This window comes from Callorhinus ursinus, unplaced genomic scaffold (genome assembly GCF_003265705.2).
Source record: "Callorhinus ursinus isolate GAN/ISIS: 27379988/994484 unplaced genomic scaffold, GSC_fseal_2.0 scaffold1, whole genome shotgun sequence".
In the NCBI taxonomy this organism is placed as follows: domain Eukaryota; kingdom Metazoa; phylum Chordata; class Mammalia; order Carnivora; family Otariidae; genus Callorhinus; species Callorhinus ursinus.
In genome coordinates, this window is record NW_027397063.1 from 71,538,922 (window position 1) to 71,559,785 (window position 20,864).

A 20,864-nucleotide genomic window follows, 5' to 3' on the forward strand; every position below is an offset into this window, starting at 1 on the left:
TTAGAGCTGGAAGGGTTGCAGGAGGACAGTGGAGAGGGAGATGTACAATGACCATTAATCAGTACAGGTTTCTTTTTAGGGTTGATGAAACTGTTGCGGTGATGCACAGTTCTGTAAATACAATAAAAAAACATTTGAATTGTTCATTTTAAATGGGAGCATTGCATGGTATGTAAATTATACCTTAATAAAGCTGTTTTTAAAAACTCAAATGGCTCTTTACAGGTACCAAAGTACCTCACCAGCCGGGTACCATACTTCTTTTTTAATGGGTGGGGAAATGACAGGTGCAGAGGATAAGGTCTAGGCAGTACAGTACTGTATTTATCAAAAAAAAAAAAAACAAAAAACAAGTATAAGTGGACCAGAGCAGTTCAAACCCATGTTGTTCAAGAATCCACTATATATCATGCTTTTGTTGGGTGATAAATGAATTAATCATCCCTCCTGTGACATCATTATAGTAGATACCTCTAGCACTTAAAATCCTAAGTTTATACATATGTTTAATGGTTCTCCCTTACTAGACAGTGCACTTTTTCAGAATAGTGATTGCGTCTAATTTCAGCACATCAAGAACTGACAGAGTGCTTGGGCACTTAATAGGTGTTCAAATGAAGGTTATTTTCAGGAAGGAAGCAGCCACTATTGAATTTAAATAAATGCAAAGTAAAGCATGAGACCCAGTAGGGATATCTGCCCTCTCCAACCAAAAGGCACAAAAGAGGGCAAAAATTAATAAAGCAGAAGAAAGGAATCACGGATGGGAGAAAAGGGCATCTCCTCCCTCCCACCGCCAGGACGGTTTCCCTGGAAGTTCAAGAAGAGATTCGGGTGTGGCCGGTGACATCACGGAACCCCGGGCGACCACCAACCACTAGCGTAGGCCGTCCACCACGCTTACTTTCCCGCCTCACTGAAACCCAGAGACGGTGGGTAGGGCCCCGCGAGCCGCGGGACTTACGTCACGTCCGGTTCCGGACGCGCCACAGCTAGAAAGGGAAGGCCGAGCGCGGAGGGGCGGAGCCAAGAAAGCGCGCGTTCGGAAAGGGGGAGGGGCCGGGTTAAGGAGCGCCGCGTCACGTCCGGCAGACTTAGAGCCCGTGCGGAGGCGGTGCGGAGCGCTTCGGTACTCAGCGGCTCGGGAACCTGTGCGTTCTGTGAGGCTGCGGCGGAGCCTCCGTATAGAAGGCGCAAGAGGTTGGCAGCTTCGATTGAAGCACGTCGAGCGGCGACAGCAGCTAGGAGTCATGAGCGACAGCGGCGAGCAGAACTACGGCGAGCGGGTACGTAGAGATGGTGCAGGGGGCGGCTGTGTGGTTCCAGCTTGCATCTCTTACCAGGCCCGTCGGCCTCGGACCTGGAGACAGCGGCGATTTAGGCTCCGAAGTCTGAGGCTGGGAAGCATGGGAGTTGGGTTTAAAAAATCCTTGCGGAGAGTGTCTTTAGTCATTAAGTAGGCCACCGACGGCTTTATGTGGCCCCCTACCCGAGACGGCGGGTTTTTTTCCGTTAGAAGAGGGGGAAAGATTAAAAATGGCCGCTGCGTCCCCTTGGTGTTGGGGGAGGGGAGCGGTATCTTATTTCGCCGTTGCTCTCCTGCGAAGCCTCGCTGCCGCCATCTTGGGCTGGCGGGCCGGGCGCGCTGCCAGAGGCACAAAATGGCGGAGGAGCCGCGCGTCAAGCCGGGCCCGCGCCTCATAAGGCCGCGTGGGGGTGGAGAAAGAAAGGCAACGTTCTCTGGGGGGTTTCGCCCGGCGTTTAGTTTAAGAAAGGATCGTCTTATGGACCCCAGAAAGACGGAATCTAGGGTATTCTTGGGGTCTCTTTTAGGGTGGGGGAAACGAATCCGAGGTAGACAAGTTCTGGGCCCGTTAGAGGGGGTTCGCGCGGGCTTTTTATTTGGCCTAAATGGAGAGTGCTTTCAAACGAAAAATCGTTATCAGAGCATCCAGTATACTAACTAGCCCCGAGGCCGCAGAGGTTTTCTTTTATGGAGTGGATATTTTTCACGGTATTGTGCAGAAGGAAACTGGCGGGCAACAGTTTAGGGCGCCGTTATTTCCTTTGTTTTCAGGCATTCTAAGTCTGTGAACCACAGCTTCTGTTGGTACGCTTTTACTCTGAGTCTCCACCTCCCAAATGTGGAGTTCGGTGGGGCTTAAATTACAGGAATACGACAGTTTCCGGGCTTAAAAGGCGTGATACAAAGCTTGTCAGAATCTTACACATTTTGGAAGTTATGGAGAATTTCTTAGGTGCTTAATAAAAAGCACCATAGAAGTCGATTTTTTTTTTAAAGAAGGCGATTTTTTAACTTTGATAAGGAATAAGTTGGGTTCTTTTACAGTTGACCTGTTGGGTTTTCCCTTTCTCCCAGTGCCATCCTAAGATCTCAGCAGTCGTCAGGTAAATATTCAAATATATTAGGAAGCAAACTGCTATAAAACAGATTTGGGGCCCTTCATTAGGAGGGCATTTAAAAAAAAAAATTCCTATCTTACCTTCTGGAATGTTGTTGTACTGTGTAACTGGAGCCAAATCTGATTTAGCCTGAAATAACCAGGCTTTACCTGGGCAGAGGAATATTGGTTTTTTACGCTTTTCTCTAAGACGGTTGATGACACCATCACCGGTACGTCTACCATTTTTTAAGCCCTTGCTTTCTTACGGTAATAAAGTTTCGATTGAGCCCACAGATTGTTAAAGCTGTGATTTCTGATTCTACCAGTTGACTATACTGTTGAAACTAGTAACTGGTGTTTGTACTGGAAAGCAAATGATAAATTTAGTAACTGGTGTTTGTACTGGAAAGCAAATGATAAATTTAAGTCTTCAGTTTTCTAAACAATTACTGAGTATTTCTTGCGCTATTGAGAGAATACAAAATGGCTGGTTTCTGAGTAGAAGAGCTCTCAGTTGAATATACCTGAATAAGTTACTTGTAATGGTGTGCTTGTGAAGACGAAAATTGTCCAAAAGTGAATTGGCATATTTACATAAGAAACAACTGTTGGAAGTAGGTTCCTGGCTTGAGACCGCTTGAGGGGCGTCATCCCAATTATTTGACATTCTTGAATTGGTTTTTTTTTTTTCTAGTAGTGAAACATCCTAGGTTTTTTTCCCCATCTTGTTTATATAGGTTAGGTATTTACTAAATTCTTACGGAGGGAAAGTTATAAAATAATTTTAAGCTTTATGTTAGAAATTAATTTTTTTCTTACATAGAGTCCTGAATCCTGGAAGTGTTTCTAAACTTCGAAGTAGTGGAATACTTAAACATTGTTTTATTTCGCAGTTTGTTTTGTATGTAGATTGCTTTTCAATTGGTGTATTGGAACCTGAAGAGGTTAAATAGACCTTTAAAAAAAGCACGCTGAGGTTCCTAAAGAACATCTGGCAAAACCCTAAAGCTTAATAGAACAGATTAGATATAATGCCATAAAAAAGACTCAAGTGTACGTAATGGGCAGGTCTGATTGGCTAAAAACTTACTTTTGAAAGTTCCTGAAAGCAGTGAAAAAGTTGGATTCAGGGTAATAATCTTGGACATGCCTGGTATAAATAGCTTCTCTAGAACCTGAAAAATTACTGTGAATCCACTCTAGGCCCTCAAACACTTCAAACTATTAATGTAAATCAATACAAGCCTAATCAGTACCGTTAATGTAATCACTTGTAATACAAATCTTCTCAGTTTGGCTGGAATCCCATCCACTGCAAACCTACCCCATCTCCCTCTTAATTTAGCTGTCCAGAATCCAGACATTCCTGCGGTACCTGCGGCCCGAGCATAGTCTTGGAAATATTTTTTTCCTTACTTCTTTTGACTTTTGAAGTTCCTTTCCTAAACAGACTGGTTGTATGTGTGCAGTAAATTGTTCTCAGTTTGATCACCTTTGAGTGAATATATTGACACAACTGTGGTTAAGTGTGTCCCCTTATTTTAAATGCACACTTAGGGTACGTTCTAGAATTTTTGTGGTTCACGTCACACTTTGAGTTATGGCAGAGTAGCTTTTACCTTTATTTGTGGGTTTTTTTCATGTGAAAGTTGATTTAAATTAAAATCTGTCTCTAGAGTTGACTTCCTTGATGTAGCCAAACCTGTACAAAATTATTTTTGATCTCCAAGTTCAATTCATTTCCGGTACTTTCCAAAAAATGCTTGCAAACATTTTTTGGGAAAGGATTGACCGGCACCTTGGCAAAAAGTATTCTTAGCAGCTGTGTCACAATTTGGGTGAGTAAGAATATGATAAGAGTAGCAAGTTAGGAGGTGCATAGTAATATTGGGGGGTAATCTTTAAGGTCCACTAATGGTCACAGTATTTAGAGTGTGCAATGTTTGTGTGTTTGGTCTTGGCACTGGTTTAATGCTCTGCCTTCCTAAAGATTGTAATTTCTTTAAGATTCTACAAATGCGTCTATACTTAGAGAATCCAGAAACCAAGGAAATACTGTTGTATGAACCAGATGGTTTGGATTTCTGTCTTGCTGTCAGGATTACAATAGCAAGCAGTTTAAGAAAATTTTCTGGTAGAATATGGGCTATAGTTTTTGTAGAAATAATGTTTGCAATGTAGATATATTGTCTTTAGTCTTATTCTTTATGGAGATGAATAGCATCTGGATACCATCCCATCAAACTGCTTTTTAGATTTCTGCAGTTTTTCTCTTCTGCTTAATCTTGGGTTGTCTTTCTCTATTCTTTGTTTTTAGCCCCTAACTCTGAATTCTGATTTTCAAAAACTGGAACATCTGAATCTATTTCTTTCTAAAGAATTACAGCCATCGCACCAATTCCTTTAATAAAGGATTGAATTAATGTCCAGTGGGAGGAAATAGTTTGCATTGTTTCACTGTGAGTCTGGTTAGGTATGAGTCTCTTGAAGAAACCAGGTTGAAGAATATTTTTCTTGGTTTTAACTAAGAATGTTTTAATGTTGTGGATGTCTGGAACTAGAAGGTTGCATTTTCAAACTGAAATTACACGTGATTACAAGGTAAGTACTCTGGTTTTGTAAAAGATTAAAGAGGAATTCAGGTGGTGAGAGATGTTAATAGCATTTACCTTTTCCCCCTTTATCTCCAATAAAGCCCAAAACCTAAGTGATTTAACATTTTCATAGTTCACATTTTGCCCAAGAGAAGGACAGAGCTACAATTGTGTCTTATTTTTTGAGCTTTAGCATTCTGTGTCACGTTGATCAGTTTTCATTCGTAATTGTATTCTTTTTTTAGAAGGGATGGTGATGGAAGTTTAGGAAATTTTAAGTGTTTTTACGCAACGTAGTTTTTTGAGGTGTGGGGTTACATTGAATTTCAGGTATTGTTGTCACTTAGTTTTGTTTTTAAGCAAGCCAAAAAAAGATTTTTCACTATAGCAAATTGGACTTTTCAAATTCCCAAAATCTTTCTGAATTAGGTTGTGGACGTTATTTTCAGATGCTGCTTTGATCAACATAGATTGCCCGATAGTGCAGCATGCTAGAGGCCCCTTTTCAGAGTCTGTATTATTGATGCAAGAGATGGGCTTACACAACTGATTTAGGCAAGTCAGATGAAGGCGCTGCCCCACCTCCAGGGATTTTTCTCCGTCTTTTGAAGATTTTTCTCCACCCAACCTTCTGGTAGAGTTTGACTACAGAAAAATAAAATAGTCCATTGATGTGAGCATTAACTTCTATATTTCTAGCAGGATCAACAAATTTTTCTTTGCCCTGTTACAATTTTTAAGATATTACCTGTCAGCAACCTGCAGTTTGTACATGTTTTTAATGTTATTTGAATTCCAGCCATAATTGTTGATGATGGGAGAAGTTTCTGCTTATTTCTGTTGGATCTCTTAACATTAGCCCAGTAGTTGGTCATCTGGTTTTATTAAAGTGGCCACTTGAGCTTAGTAGTTGAGTTGAATAAACAATATTTACATTATCTAGCAACATGTTTTGATCTTCAAATATAAAAGAAGGAAGATGGTTGGGAAGGGGTAATTAAAAAAAAAAGGGGCAGGAAGGCGTCCATATTGAAAAGTTCTGATACCTAGAGCTTTGGCCTCCATTCTAGTTTCTAAGCCCTGTATCTGTATGTAATCTTTAGGAGGCCATAAAGAGGAAACCTGCTTGGGCATTCTGATTCCACGATTACATTTGTGCTGCCAGCAAACATTTCCCATTACATTTTAGTGATGGATATTAAAAGAAAATCAATTAATGTGACTCCCTTAAATAAAAAGCTATTTAAAATTTTTCCTGGATTAAACAAACAATAATTGACTTTCCAAAAAAGACGACTGAAAATTGTGCTTTCTTAAGAAAGACATCACAACACTTCCCGTGATAGCCATGGTTGTCTTTATACCCAGATAGGTTTATAAGAACTTTTTTCTTTTCTTTTTTTAAGAAACCTTTAACCCCAATCACCCCAAAAGAAAATAAAATTAGTAGAGAGGAAATTGTTGACAAATGAAAGATCATAAGGTGAAGTACAGGATAACAAGGAGAATAAGGATATTTTGTGAGGACTATTTATTTTGTTCAGGGTGTTCAACAGACACTATTATACTTTATTGATCTGTTAAGTGATGTTGAGTTTTTTAAATAATTTCAGGAGGTGAGCTATAATTTTCTACCAAAATTGCCACCTTAAGAAGTAGGATTTCTCCTTTGGACTGCAGAAGATTTTAATACTTTGTTCACTTAGGGGGAATTTAAACACCACTGTTGGATTCAAGTTTGTTCTGCTTTCCTTCGTAGCTACTTGAATATAGTAGTTGGTTGACGGGTCTTTTTATGCTTTCAGTGCTAAATTTAGTAGTCGAACCATTCATACTCTAAAATGTCACTAGAGCAGCTTTCTCTAGGGATGGGTTTTGAGCACTTTAGTCCAAATTTTCTGATTTCCCTGACATTGTCTTCTCAGAGCTTTTTAAATATGCAGTACAAAAATGTGTGACATTAAATACATTTCTTTACTGTGACGTTAAATACATTTCTTTACTTCATTATCTAGTCAAGTCACAAGTTGTAAGCCTCTCCAACCCTGAGCCTTGTCATCATTGTATAAATGAATTGTCCGTGCTTTCCTTTCTTGCACTTTTGTATTAATGTGTCACTTTTTGACTAGAGATGTGCTTTTGACACTTAACATTTTCTATTGATGAATACAATAAGTAGAAGTGTGAAATGTAATTAAAGGACTTAAATGTTAGATGAACAGCAAATGTTCAGTTGCGCACTTCGCATTCAACTTAAGCATGATAAATCTATTTGAAGTAGACAATTGAGGTTGATTACCTTATATTTTAGAACCAACAGGAGGCTAGTTTCAGTTTTTTGAGCTGCATATTCTAGGGTTTTTTTTTTTAATCCAAAAAAAGGGATTTTTTTTTTTTCTAGTTTCAGTTTTGGCACTGGATTTTGTCCTGGAGTTTTAAAATATCTTCATCCTGTTCTTTTTCTATTAAGGTTAATGTTGAAGAAGGAAAATGCGGAAGTCGTCCTTTGACAAGTTTTATAAATGAGTATTTGAAGCTCAGGAATAAGTGAAGCTGAAATTTGAAAAAATAAAAGAAAGAATGCATGCTAATTATCAGACCAGAAGTCCCACTTGTAGAATATTGAGCAATTTGTGTGAAGTGGGGAAGATGAAAGAAGTCAGAATTTGAAACGGAAGAATGAAGAAAAGAAATAAAAATGAAGTTAAGATAAGAAGTAATCTGGAATCAGAAAGCACTACGCTAAGTAATTACTAGTCTGTTTATGTGTCCCTGTATATTTTGCTAAACATGCATGCATTATTTGTTTAATAGAAGAAAATATATACAGGGCAAAGACGTGCCTTCCAGGGGAAACGTTTAAATTAGGTAATTCTAATTTTAACTTCTTAGTCAAATGATTGAAATGCAATTTTAAAAAAAATAATCCTTTGTAGTCAAATATTGAGGCAGGAATGAGCTCTCTGGCATGGGTAACAGTTGGCTTCATGTTGTCCCTCTAGATTTTTTCATCTAAGTCTGCTGGTCCTGGGGTATGAGTGAGTACCTCCACAGTTGGAATTGGTGGTTTGTGCCACCTCCGTGGACTTTTAAAATTCACTGACCCCTATCCTTCAGTACTGAGCAATGTATAATAGAATGTTTTCTATGTTTGTCATAGTTTTCCTAAAGAATGTCACCAGGATGGTTATAGAACTGAACCCTCAAAATTGAAGCAAACCAGTGAACAGGTTAGCCAGCTCCTTTTGGCATTTGTGAAAATACTTTCTTTCCAGATGGCATAGTGGAAAGCTATGACCGATTAGGCCCTACCTTTTAAGATGCAGATTATAAATTCACAAGGATGAGTCTTAATTCTTTTCTATTTAATGCCTTTTCCAGCTGAATGACTAGGATTACTGCTAAAAAAAAAAAAAAGTTTACCTTAGAATGAGGTGGGTCACACAAGTAACAGGATCTCTCTTAAAGCGGCAATAGTAGTAGGTGCTTTATTCAGTAAACAGTTTTATTCCCTTTTCTCATTTTCCGCTATTAACGCTTCATTGTTAGAATGATGTGAGAGGTATAGATTATTATAAAGTAGCTTTATTCTGGTTCCCCACTCCCAGTACTTACTGGAAAAAAAGAAACCTCAAGTTCTATTTCCCTATCTGTGTGTTTTGTTTTAGTTGAATAAAAGAATCAGATGATCAGTGTAATGTTACTTTCAGTTGTATGGGAGAAGTAACACGTGTCAGAATATTACCAAGTGGTAGCTAACCAAGAGTTGTCCTCTGTTGGGAAAGCCAAAGGTATCACTTCTCCTTCCTGAAATGAAGACAACCTAAAAAACTCTGAGAGTTAGATCTTCCAGCTCTTGGATAAATGACTTAAATGACATTTCTAGAAGGGTCTGTTTTCTGGGGTTTTAGGGCGAACTGTCAATGTGAGATCTGTGCTTTTTATAATTATTTCTGTGTTTTCAAGGAGAAGAAAATTATTCCCATTTACAGTAGTTTCCAGCTTTTGCTTTGTCCCAATTACTGGTTTGTAAAATTTTTTGCCATGTATAAACCAATAACATTAAGTTAATGTTAATTTTGCATTCCGAATTACTTACGGATTAGGCAGAGAGCTGTGAATGGGTATTCTATTTCTCTTCAAGTCCATGGATTCTCTTTATCAGGAGACCTGAAAGGTCCTTGGGGTCCAAAAGAGGAAAGACCTATTAAGCCTCTAAGTGGAAGGAAAGCAGTTTGGAATTTGATTATATGGTCTAAGCTGGATAGATGTATGGTGAAACTAAACACTGATGCTGGTGGACCATCCCATCCATTCAGGGTTCCCCCCACCACCACCATCACCCGTTGGCCAAAGTATCTTTGATTCTTGACAGTGCTTCCTCCTCTCACCCCCACTCTGGCCATTGGGGAGGTAAGAGGGAGATAGGCCTCTGCAGGGGGGGGCAGAGAAAATGAGAGAAACAAGGTTCCAAGATGATGCTTTTGCCAAGAAAAATCAATAGGCAGGAAGCATAAAACTCTGAATAAACCAAAGATACTTAGCATCATAAATATGTGTGGTACTTCTAAGAAATGTAGAAGACCACCTCCAGAGTTACTAGAATGAGCTCTAGTTTTTAGGGACATGTATTCTTAAATGCTATGTAGGTTTACTCCATACCTCTGTTTAAGAGTCACTGTTCAAAATCTCATTTACTGCATCTAGTTTCTAAAGTAATACAGAGGAAACCTAGTGATTTGATGGTTCCAGATGGTTTCCACTTCGTTTATCTCTTCAAAATGTTTTTCTAAGATGGTGCCATTCTCGGAATAGGGGGAGATGAAGGTTATTTTGTTGAAAGCCTTGAGTTTTTTTTCTGACCTCCTTTCAAGTTGTATATTGTTAGTTATATGACTAAGATCAATCTATAAAAACTTGATTCCCTGAGCAAAAATTCAGGGAATTTCTTGGTTTTGTTATTTATATTAACTTTTAATTTCATGATCCTTTTCCTTGAGGTATTGAAGGGCCAGAGTAGTGGGGGGGGGGGGTTGGTATGGTTTTAATGCCTTGACACATAATTTTTAGCCCTAAGAGTGGACTTCGAGTTTTCTTTATGTGGAGGATTTCCCAGCCAGTTTTGTAGATTTGCCCATGGATTAAGGTTTAAGTTAACTTTGTTTTTAGATTTGGCTAATAATTTTAGGTATCATTTCTTCTGGACAGGCTAAATTTCCTTGAATATTTTTCAAACCAGCTAAGGGCCAACGTAACTACAAAAAAGGGGCTAACTTCTTTAAGAAACGTCCCTGACAAGAAAGGTAGGAGGAGGTGGAGGCATTGTTTAGGTGTTAGCCTAACCAAATGTCAGTATAAAAGGGAAAATCTTTGCATTCTGGCTGGTGTTTCCTCTGTTCCTGGCCTAAGAAATGATTGCTCACAAAACACATATGCATATAGCCAGTAAGTCTTAAGAGGCTGAGAGGAAAGTCTTAGAATTTCACAGACACTGGATCTTTGACCCTTGATCTGCTAGGCTAAAAGTACAATCTCCTCTCAGTGGGCAGACAGGTAAAGTAGGCTAGGATAAGGTTTTTCTGTTTAATGAAGCAAGAGGCTTAAAAAGAGATCTTGGCTTTCTACCATTTCTTCCTTTATATTCCGATCCCTAGGCTGATTTGTTAACTACAACTACTTTATTGGTAATCTTTTTATTACGATTTGTTACTGTGGGTATATTCACCTCTCCTTTCCAGAGTAAATTGTTTTCTTTGGTTTCCATTAAAAGCTATAATCATTCCATGAAGTAATCTTTTCTAACATTGGAATAAACAAAGGCAGTTAACTTTTGGGGTCCCTTTTTCTATTTTCTCTTCTAGGTTAGCTTTTGCCTGTGGTAAAGATGCCGGAAACTGCACCCCACCCCTATTTTGTGAGAACTACTTTGTCCAAGGAGAGGAGGGAGGTGGATTGTGCTTTTAAATGTCTGTGTGCAGAATATTTGCCAGAGAATGCCAAGAGATTGTTAATTGGGGTCCCCAAAGCTGCAGTACACCCTTTAACCGTTCCTTGTTAAAGGTAGTTGTTCTCACTAATAAGAGTATTTTTTTCTTTGAACCTTTTTACAGTCAACCCATGGGGGTGATGGAGGGGGGCTGTCACATTTCACGTCCCTTCACACCATGTTTTATAATGACTGAAATCTTACTGGGAAGTTTCTAGAGTTCTTTCAGGCCTAGAGACCAGAACTCATTTTACTGAGTTACTCTTTTCTTTACTGTTCTAAACTTCAAACTTAAGTTCTTCTGTATTGCATATAAATTTTTGCCCTGAGCATCATAGCAATGATCTTCCAAATTTTCTCCCATCAAGCTGTAGATCACAGAACATAATCTAAAAAGGCTATAGCTATAATTTAAAATCCTATTCTATCCTTTCAGGAATGGCCAGAATATTCTGAAAGTTTACCGCACAGGGAGGTCTCCAGTTGTACTTTTATTCAACATTGAGTCTTACTCCTGCAGTGACTTACTGTACAGTTTTGGTTCTTTCTGGGTCTGGCCGTTTCTGCTCTGTCTCGGGTGGAAAGACTTACTAGACTTTATGCCTTTTAATTTGCCTTAAGTTGGAGCATAAAGTAAGGTGGTCTTGCTTGATGATACACCTTTGCTATCAGACTGAGTGGGTTTGTTCTCTTAATCCATTGTTTCTGTTTTGGTGCCTTGGCAGGACATTTCCTTGGTTCCATTACTTTATATGTATGTCTTTTCTGCTTATGAGTTGACTGTATGTTTTGACTCACTGGTAAGCCAGTTACCCTGTTTTCCCATTCTTTTGCTGGTTTCTTTAGAGATTTTCCTTACTGTGCCACTTACCTACCAGGTAGTCTAGTTTTGATTGGGAAAGCTATGGCTATATAGTATATACCTAGACTTTGGTTTTTACGTGCGATTCTGAACTCCCTCCCTTCATGGACCTTGATAGGAGCCCCTGATTTTTAATCTGTTCTGGTTTCAATAGGTCCTTTATGTAACTAACCTAGCTACTTATTCCTAGATCCCCATCAGTTTGCCCTGGTTCATCTCCATTTAGCCCAGGAAGCTGTAGATCTCTGGCACTCTCTTTGGTCTTCTGCACAGTTCACTGCCTTTCTGCTGTGGTTCCATCTCGTTGCTTTGAGATTCTTAGGGGTTCCCACAATGGTTAGATGGAATAGGGTTTAGTGTCCTTCAGGCTGGTCCTTGCTTTCCACTAGGTTTCTGCCTTTTGCTAGGACTTGAAACAGATTGTCCTTGCCTCTTTTCCCCACTTAAAAATAAGTAAAACTTGAGAAATTAAGGTCTTATTGGGAAAAAAAGGCATTTTAAAAGTAAGTTTTATGACTTTCGTAGGGTTTTGTTTTATTGATGGCAACTTGATTGAAATATAGGTATAAGGCATAGGTGTCATAGTTAATAAGATTCTTTCTCACCCTAGTCTTTATGGAGTAACAATCCCAAAACACAATCCTTGGACAGTTCCCTTAACTGCTTGGCTTTGGCACCCCTTTCTGAAGAGAGTGGGGTCAGTTAACTCTTAATCCTGCTCCAGAAAAGGTGGAAGTTCAAGTTAATTGGCTTATGTCAGTTGGAGCAATGTAAATATACCAGGTATATTCAGTTCCTGCCCTTACCTATGTTTTCTTATCTTGGAAGGGGATTGCTTTCCCTCACCATTTATCTCACAGCAGCTTATTTGTTTTTAAAGTTGCCCAGAAAGTATATAAATTAAACTTTTGACATCTACGTGTAGGAATCCCGTTCTGCTTCCAGAAGTGGAAGTGCTCATGGATCTGGGAAATCTGCAAGGCATACCCCAGCAAGGTCTCGCTCCAAGGAAGATTCCAGGCGTTCCAGATCAAAGTCCAGGTCCAGATCTGAATCTAGGTAAGAAAGACTGTCTTGGGATTTTCTTCTGTTACTCTTAGCTCTGAAATTGGTGTGTGCTTTGTAAATTAGGAAGATAGAGAGGGTTAGATCATTTGTTGGCTTATTTAACATTGGTACTAGCAATGTACTTAATCATAAGTTCTGGGACAGAAGACTTAAGTGGTTAAGAGCCTGGGCTTTTGGCGTTAGGGTTCAAATCTTACCTCTATTTTTTCTGACTTGGGCAGATTACTTAACCTTTTTCCACCTTAGCTTCCTTATCTTTAAAAGGCGAGTTAGTACTAGTTCTTCAGAATTGTGAGGATTCGCTATGAGTTTAAGTATAACAAATGGACTGCAGAACATTGGCTTTCATAACTGCAATTCTTGATAAATAGGTGTAGTGTCTAATATACATGTGTGTAAAAAACAAAAATAGGTAACACAGCGCACTTTTTTTTTTTTAAATGTTTGTCTAGAGTAGGCTATACGTCCTTGGTTTGCCCAGGACAGCCCCAGTTTATGCCTCTTATCAGGCATAATTAACTGCACCTCTTTTCTCTCTTACAATGTGTCCTGTCTGGTTTAGATGACACTTCATATCACTCTAGTTAAGAGCGATTGATTGGTTTTAAAACACTGCTGGACAAAACTATGGTGATGGTGATTTTATCTTAAGTGAATGGTGGGCATAATGGGAGAGACCGAAAAAATAGAGGGTGTTATATTGAGGGAAAAGGGGGGTACAAATCAAGCTAGTATGAAGTGCTGCATGTTTTATGGTTACCAAATTTTTTAGTGTGTTAATTGGTTTTCAATATATTAATTTTGATCTCCTTTATCTTAAGAAATGGAAGAGAGCTGATAGTGGTTTGGAGCTCTTTCTAGGAGAGTTGAGATGACTGTAGATACAGAAGAAAAATCTCAATTTCATGTTAATGTATGTCTGAATTGTGTTCCGTCTTTGGGATTTTAACTCCAGGTTATTAGAAGAATTAAAAGCTGTATCAATCAGTTACTTAGTCATAACCCTGAAGCCTTTGTCTTACAGGTCTAGATCCAGAAGAAGTTCTCGAAGGCATTACACAAGATCAAGATCTCGGTCCCGCTCCCATAGACGATCCCGTAGCAGGTCTTACAGTCGAGATTATCGAAGACGGCATAGCCACAGTCATTCTCCCATGTCTACTCGCAGGCGTCATGTTGGGAATCGGGTAAGATGAAAAAATTGTTGAAGCAATATGTCTCTTCTCGTTCAAAATTAGAACTGATTACATTTGACAGTAGACTTCTGGCAGTGAACACACGAGTTCTTTAGAGACTTTTTAGTGTTTTGAGGTAAGTCTATTTAAAAGGTATTTCTTATGTAATGGTGTACATTTGGGCTATCAGTTATATGTAAGCAAAATACTGTGGCAGTGGTGTAGCTCGCTTATCAAACAAAAAATCCCCATTGTGCATTACTATCTATATGGGACATACTAATGTCACTGAAGTTTTCTGGGTTAGCTTTAATACTCTTTAGAATGCTTCTGGGTTTTTCCGTTTAATTTTAAGCGAGTTTATTTCAGGTATTAAGGCTTATCTTCCCTGAAATAGTTACTCCCTCTGGCTTATAGAGATAATGCTACTCTCATTATTCTTATGCCTAGAATAAATTCCTAAGAGGTGAATTCCTTGGGCAAATTGCTCTCCAGTCTCCCCCCACAAAAATGCCAATTTTGGTATTCACTAGTAGAGTCCCTATTTCCCCCTCCCTATACACACACACACACACACACACACTCTCTCACACTTAATTTGAGGTTGAAATGCTCTTGGCAGGATTTTCTTTGGGAGGGGGTGCAGAGGGAGAGAGAATCTTTTTTTTAAGATTTTATTTATTTGACAGAGACACAGCGAGAGAGGGAACACAAGCAGGGGGGGAGTGGGAGAGGGAGAAGCAGGCTTCCTGCCGAGCAGGGAACCCAATGGGGGCTCGATCCCAGGACCCTGGGATCATGACCTGAGCCGAAGGCAGATGCTTAATGACTGAGCCACCCAGGTGCCCCATGGGGGAGAGAGAATCTTAAGCAGGCTCCATGGCCAGTGTTGGAGCCAGATGTTGGGCTTGATCTCAACCCTGAGATCATGACCTAAGTCAAAATCAAGAGTCCGATGCTTAACTGATTGAGCCACCCCAGGCACCCCTTTTTTCTGCCCATTAATGCTTGCAGCTATTGCCATAACATACTGATTTTAAATTCTAATTGTTTATTTAAATCTACTTTATTGTTAGTGACATTTTGGGTAATTTATATACATTTTTTCTTTGGTTTATGACAGATTTTAAGGTTTAAAATTGATTTTTCCATTTCTAGGCAAATCCTGATCCCAACTGCTGTCTTGGAGTATTTGGATTGAGCTTGTACACTACAGAAAGAGATCTAAGAGAAGTATTCTCTAAATATGGCCCCATTGCTGATGTGTCTATTGTGTATGACCAGCAGTCTAGACGTTCAAGAGGATTTGCCTTTGTGTATTTTGAAAATGTAGATGATGCCAAGGAAGTAAGTAAAAGTCTACCTGTATCTTTTTTTTTTTTTTAGATGTTATTTATTTGAGAGAGAGAAAGCACATGAGGGGGTAGGGTCAGAGGGAGAAGCAGACTCCCCACTGAGCAGGGAGCCCCATGTGGGACTCGATCCCAGGACTCCAGGATCATGACCTGAGGCGAAGGCAGTCGCTCAACCAACTAAGCCACCCAGGCGCCCTTTTTTTGACCTGTATCTTTTTAAAATAGTCCTGTTGTTGACTCCCAAGGACAATTTTCGCTTTTATATTGTAAATAAGATATAGTTACTTAGAAATATCTTATTTGTAAATATTTACAAAAGTTTTTATACTGGATAGTTTGTGGATGGCTTTGCCCCAGGTGTATATAATAACTTAATGTATCTTTCGAAGGCAAAAGAGCGTGCCAATGGAATGGAGCTTGATGGACGTAGGATCAGAGTTGATTTCTCTATAACAAAAAGACCACATACCCCAACGCCAGGAATTTACATGGGGAGACCTACCTAGTAAGTTTATTTTTTAAGATAGATTGATGGCTGAGTGCATTTTCTCTTAAGAACTACCCTGTACTAGAGGAAAATCTTTGACATTTCATCTAGTCCTGCCACAGTACAAATCATTCTTCCTGTGTGTGTGTTTTTTTTTAACTGGGTAACGACTATTCAAAAGAATACATTCAGTGGAGACCTTGTATTTGTGCTGCACACTGGTAGATGACATCCCACCATATCGTACAGAAAGGTCATATATCTGGCTTTGCTTGATAACTAATGTTCTTGCTTAGACCATTTTTATCGTAGTGGAAACTTAAAACCATTCTAGGTAAAAGTCTAGTTTATAACAAATTCTACTCCTGGGCATTTTTTAGTTCTTGTTAAGCAGAGTGGAAAACAGTTTTCGCATTGAACTATATGATAGTTCATATAGAGAGGATACTTCCTCTCCTTTGTCGTCATTCTCACCAGTGTTTCTATATTGTGTTGAAGTTTTGGTTTTTGTCGTTTTTAATTAAAATTTTCCCACTCCTGAAACCACATTCTTCCAAATATTTTATTTTCCCTTCCTTTAGGAAAATATATTCATGTACGTTGTTACAGGGGGCAGAGAAAGGACAGTGTTTATCCCATATCAGTGAATTCTTAAATAGGAATAATCTTTTTCCGGGTAACTTTTTTATTAGAAAAGGCCTGTCTATGAATTAAAAATTAGGGGGTTATTAGTAGATACTATTTTTGCTCAATATAAGAGTGTATAAAGAGATTATACTTGGAGCAGTTGCCCAGTCATGTCCTTAGAGCTCAGCTGTGGCTCCCAGGACCCAAATGAGTCATGCTGCTGTTACTGTCTGAACAGCTTTAAACAATAACAGTTGTATGTAGGAAGATAGGGAAGGAAGGCCACGTGGTATTTTATGAAGATACATTTCATTGGATGAAATATATTTATGAAGATACATTATTCACAGTGGCAGCTCACGCCGTCGGGATTACTATGACAGAGGATATGATCGAGGCTATGATGATCGAGACTACTACAGCAGATCATACAGGTAAGTTAACCATAATAAATTTAAGTTGCCAAAAATTTGAAGGGAGGTGCCAATCTCTTCTCCTGAATCATAATTTAAGGCACAGCCTTAAAAACACTAAACTTTAGTGTTTAATAAAATCTTTTTTATACTAAGAAATGTAGGGCTAGAGTTTAAACTGTAGATTTTTAGGTTATGTGTCTAGTCAGTTTAACTTAATATGTGTATTTTTTAAAAAAATCAAGTCTTAAACCAGCTGAAATCCCTGGTTTTGAGCATGGCAGTGGAACCAAAATTACAGACCGTACTTCAGTTTTTTCACTGTTTTGTGCTTGTTCTTAAGTTCCATAAGCTGCATTTTTAAAGTCATTGCTTTTATAAAGCATTTTTGGTGTCTGATGCTCTCTAGGTAGGGAAAACTAAGTCTTGGAAGAGTCCAAAGAAATACTTGCTGAAAGGCAATACTTTGGTATGATGGCTAATGTATCTTTCGAAGGCAAAAGAGCGTGCCAATGGAATGGAGCTTGATGGACCTTTTTAGGGGGGGATTAGTAGAGAAATGTGTCATACTGAGAAACACTTTTGAAGATAAAATGAAGTAAAATCTTTATTTTATCTGCAGCAGGTAATTTAGACCCTCTCTCGCTTATGAAAATATAAATTGTACGATTAATCCTTGGTGCCTTATAGAGGTGTGGTTGTCTTTTTTTTTTTTTTTTTTTTTTTTTACACTGTTTTGAATGTTTAAAAGAAGTTGTCAATTACTATCTCTGGAAGTGAATCCTTAAGCTTGCTTCTGACGCAATGGTCCAGCATTTTATCCCCAACAAAAACCTTTTTTGAAAGAACATTTGTGTGTCAATTGGCACTCTTAGGGATTAATCTGTGGAGGCTGGGAAGATTAAACGTTCAGGTTTTATTTTAATTCAGTTGAGCATTTACTTTAGAAGTGTAATTTGTTCTATTACTCATTTTAGCCACCAGAGAGAGCTCTATGCCATTTTGTAAAAAGGGTGACAAAAGTTAGGGCTTTAATCACTTTACTTACAAAAAATGATCGTTCATTTCTCTGTGGGAGTTGTAATTATACCGCATAAATACTGTTTTTAAAACTTTAAAAAAAATGAATGTGTTGTTTTTCTGCCTTCACAGAGGAGGAGGTGGAGGAGGAGGAGGATGGAGAGCTGCTCAAGACAGGGATCAGATTTACAGGTATGGCAGGAGAGGATTTTAAATGTACATGGTACACCAGTAGAATGGCTCACCTGAAAGACACTTGGTTATTTTGGGGGTTATTAAAAGTTGGATCACACAAATTTGGATTGCATGAAATTCGTAAAATGCTGTAACTGAAACAAGTGATCGTGTATACGTGGCTTCGTTTGTGTGTTTACAGAAATGAATTGGGCTTATACTAGGTAATTACTCAATGGCCCCATTTTGTACTTTAATAAGCGATGATAGTGTTGTAAATTAAGGTCACTGATAAGCATCCATATCTTTATTCCTTACTGCTATTTTCTGGTACTATTGCATTTTTGTTAGCTTTTAATGAGCATCTTAGTAAGCAAGTGAATATTTAAGTCAATCTTAGAAAACTGCTTTGAAGCACTAGTAAAATTTGTTTTGGGTGTTAGCTCATGAAGATGTGGCTTGGGATTAGTGGTTTTATTATCTAAAACAGACTTTGGAAATACCATGACTATTGCAATCTGTATATATCATTTAGTCTAACTTAAATCTATGGAGTCTTAGATGGTCTTGGCATTTGTTTACAGAAGGCGGTCACCTTCTCCTTATTATAGTCGTGGAGGATACAGATCACGTTCCAGATCTCGATCATATTCGCCTCGTAAGTTTTTAACTTGATATGATTTTATAATAGTATGGCTTGAAGTTACCAAACTACAGTAGATAGTGGGTTAATTCAAGTAGTTTCATCTATATTACAATCCACCCACCCACCCTCGGTTTTTGTGTGTAGGGTTCAAGGAAGTATATGAAAATCCTTGGAATCTTATTCTTGCTAATTAAAACAGTAAATGTGTAATACATTCTGGTCACCATTTGTACCTTTTCTTTTCAGGAGGGCTTGCAGTTTTTGTACAGCCTGGAAACATTTGGGTGACTTTAAAACCTTAGCTCCTGGGGGTTGAGTTATATACTTCCCAGCTAATTCTTTTATTCAGTGTTGGTTCTTTGATTTCTAGTGTAACCCTTTTCATAAGAGAGAATCTGGTGCATAGAAATTTTCTAATGGTAGAATAATCTAAAAAGTCTCAACATTAAAGTACACTTGATTAATATGCTTCAATACTGAGACTGATTATTATTTCTTCCTAGGTCGCTATTAAAGCATGAAGTTGAAGATTTTCTGAAACCTACCCTAGAGTTGGGATATTGTTTGTGGACAATATTTTTTATTGTCTCCTGTTTAAAAAGTGAACAGTGCCTAGTGAAGTTAGGTGACTTTTACACCTTTTATGATGACTACTTTGGTGGAGTTGAAATGCTGTTTTCATTCTGCATTTGTGTAGTTCGGTGCTTTGTTCAAAGTTAAGTGTTTTCAGAAAAGTATGTTTTGCATGTATTTTTTTACAGTCTAAATTTTGACTGCTGAGAAGTTTCTATTGTACAAAACTTCATTTAAAAAGGTTTTTCTACTGAATCCAGGGTATTCTGAAGATCGAAGCCTGTGTGTAAAATGCTACCAAATGGTAAAAAGCAACAATAAAGTTTGGTTTTTACTTTTCTTTCTAACATCAATGCTTAGCAAAACTGTTCAGATTAGGTTGTGTCAGTAGTAAATTTCAAGACAAAAATACCCATTTTCCTCCAATCCATGAAACATTATACGTAATATACCTGCAACTAAGTGTTAAAAATTATGCTCTGTAACCCTGTACTGCTAGTACGAGAACTAAAGAACTTTCAATACAGCCAATGCTTAATGCTTATATAAATGTGGATTTGTCAGCCTTTATGTAATCTGTATCATATAAAGCAGGGGATAAGAAAAGAGGTACACAATGTATGCCTTCAAAAGGCTATTTCTTAAAGCTGTTACAAGGGGATAATGGTATTTCAACTAGTTATCAGCAAGTGACAATACATTCCACCACAAATGTACTCTTGTTGTTCTAGCTTTTAGACTACGGAAAAAATTAAGTGCTTCAGAGTTCGGGAAAAAAAGGGAACACTACATCTGTGTTGTGGATGAACTGAAGACTTTGCCTGTTCATTTTTTAAATATTATTTTCAGGTCCTTTGCTTACCAAAGGAAGCCCAATTTCACTCAAATGTTTTGAGAACTGTGTTTAAATAAATGCAAATGAAAAGAGTAAAAGGCTGGTACAACTCAGTTGCCATAGAAGATTTTGTTTTAACCTTGTTACTTATAATTGGAGGGTTTTTTAAAGTAGTTTTTAGTCCCTTGTACAGTATCCCTTGGGCTGAAATATATTCTTTTTGCCTTTTTTTTTAATAGATTGTACATTCCTGGAAAATACATTTAAGGAGGGGAGTTAGGTACTTGAGTGATTGTCTTCATTTGGATGATATTATATTAAATAAGTCTAGTCTCCACACTTGCCCAGAGGGTGGCCAATTCAGTGGAAAATGCAATAGGCAGGTAATTTATCAAAATCATTTAGTATGTCCCAGGTATCTAAAACAGTTCATTTAGTCTGTAGCAGCCATGAGATGTAACTTACCTTAAATTAAAACAGCTATTAAATGGTAATCCAAATGTGGGCAGATGTCCATCCACAGTCTGTACTTTTATTCATGATGCCATTCTGCCATACTCCAGATAACCAGATGAGTAAAAAAAAAGGGGGGGTGCTGTAAAGGGGTGCCTGGCTGGCTCCGTTGGTAGAACATGCAACTCTTG

The 20,864-nt window shown here is 38.3% G+C and overlaps 1 protein-coding gene across 3 annotated transcripts; it reads left to right on the top strand.

Moving 5' to 3' along the window:
- The first annotated feature begins 1,064 nt into the window (after positions 1 to 1,064).
- On the top strand, positions 1,065 to 19,738 carry TRA2B (transformer 2 beta homolog). 3 transcript variants are annotated; one of them, XM_025877143.2, is made up of 9 exons: positions 1,065 to 1,286; positions 12,773 to 12,906; positions 13,940 to 14,102; positions 15,249 to 15,437; positions 15,835 to 15,950; positions 16,910 to 16,993; positions 18,125 to 18,184; positions 18,751 to 18,824; positions 19,316 to 19,738. In XM_025877143.2, the coding sequence occupies exons 1-9, from the start codon at positions 1,251 to 1,253 to the stop codon at positions 19,324 to 19,326; spliced, it is 867 nt and encodes a 288-aa protein (XP_025732928.1). In that variant the 5' UTR covers positions 1,065 to 1,250; the 3' UTR covers positions 19,327 to 19,738. The 3 variants fall into 3 exon arrangements, with proteins under 3 accessions (XP_025732928.1, XP_073752107.1, XP_025732959.1); XM_073896006.1 differs by having other exon boundaries at positions 18,754 to 18,824; XM_025877174.2 differs by lacking the exon at positions 12,773 to 12,906 and having other exon boundaries at positions 1,079 to 1,286.
- Positions 19,739 to 20,864: the final 1,126 nt, after the last annotated feature.

What these genes read in the sequence shown, in the direction of transcription:
- TRA2B (XM_025877143.2), top strand. Translation starts at nt 1,251, where the DNA reads ATGAGCGACAGCGGCGAGCAGAACTACGGCGAGCGG. An exon ending in AGCAGAACTACGGCGAGCGG is followed by an intron (nt 1,287 to 12,772) that starts GTACGTAGAGAT and finishes ATCTACGTGTAG; the next exon opens with GAATCCCGTTCTGCTTCCAG. An exon ending in GGCGTCATGTTGGGAATCGG is followed by an intron (nt 14,103 to 15,248) that starts GTAAGATGAAAA and finishes TTCCATTTCTAG; the next exon opens with GCAAATCCTGATCCCAACTG.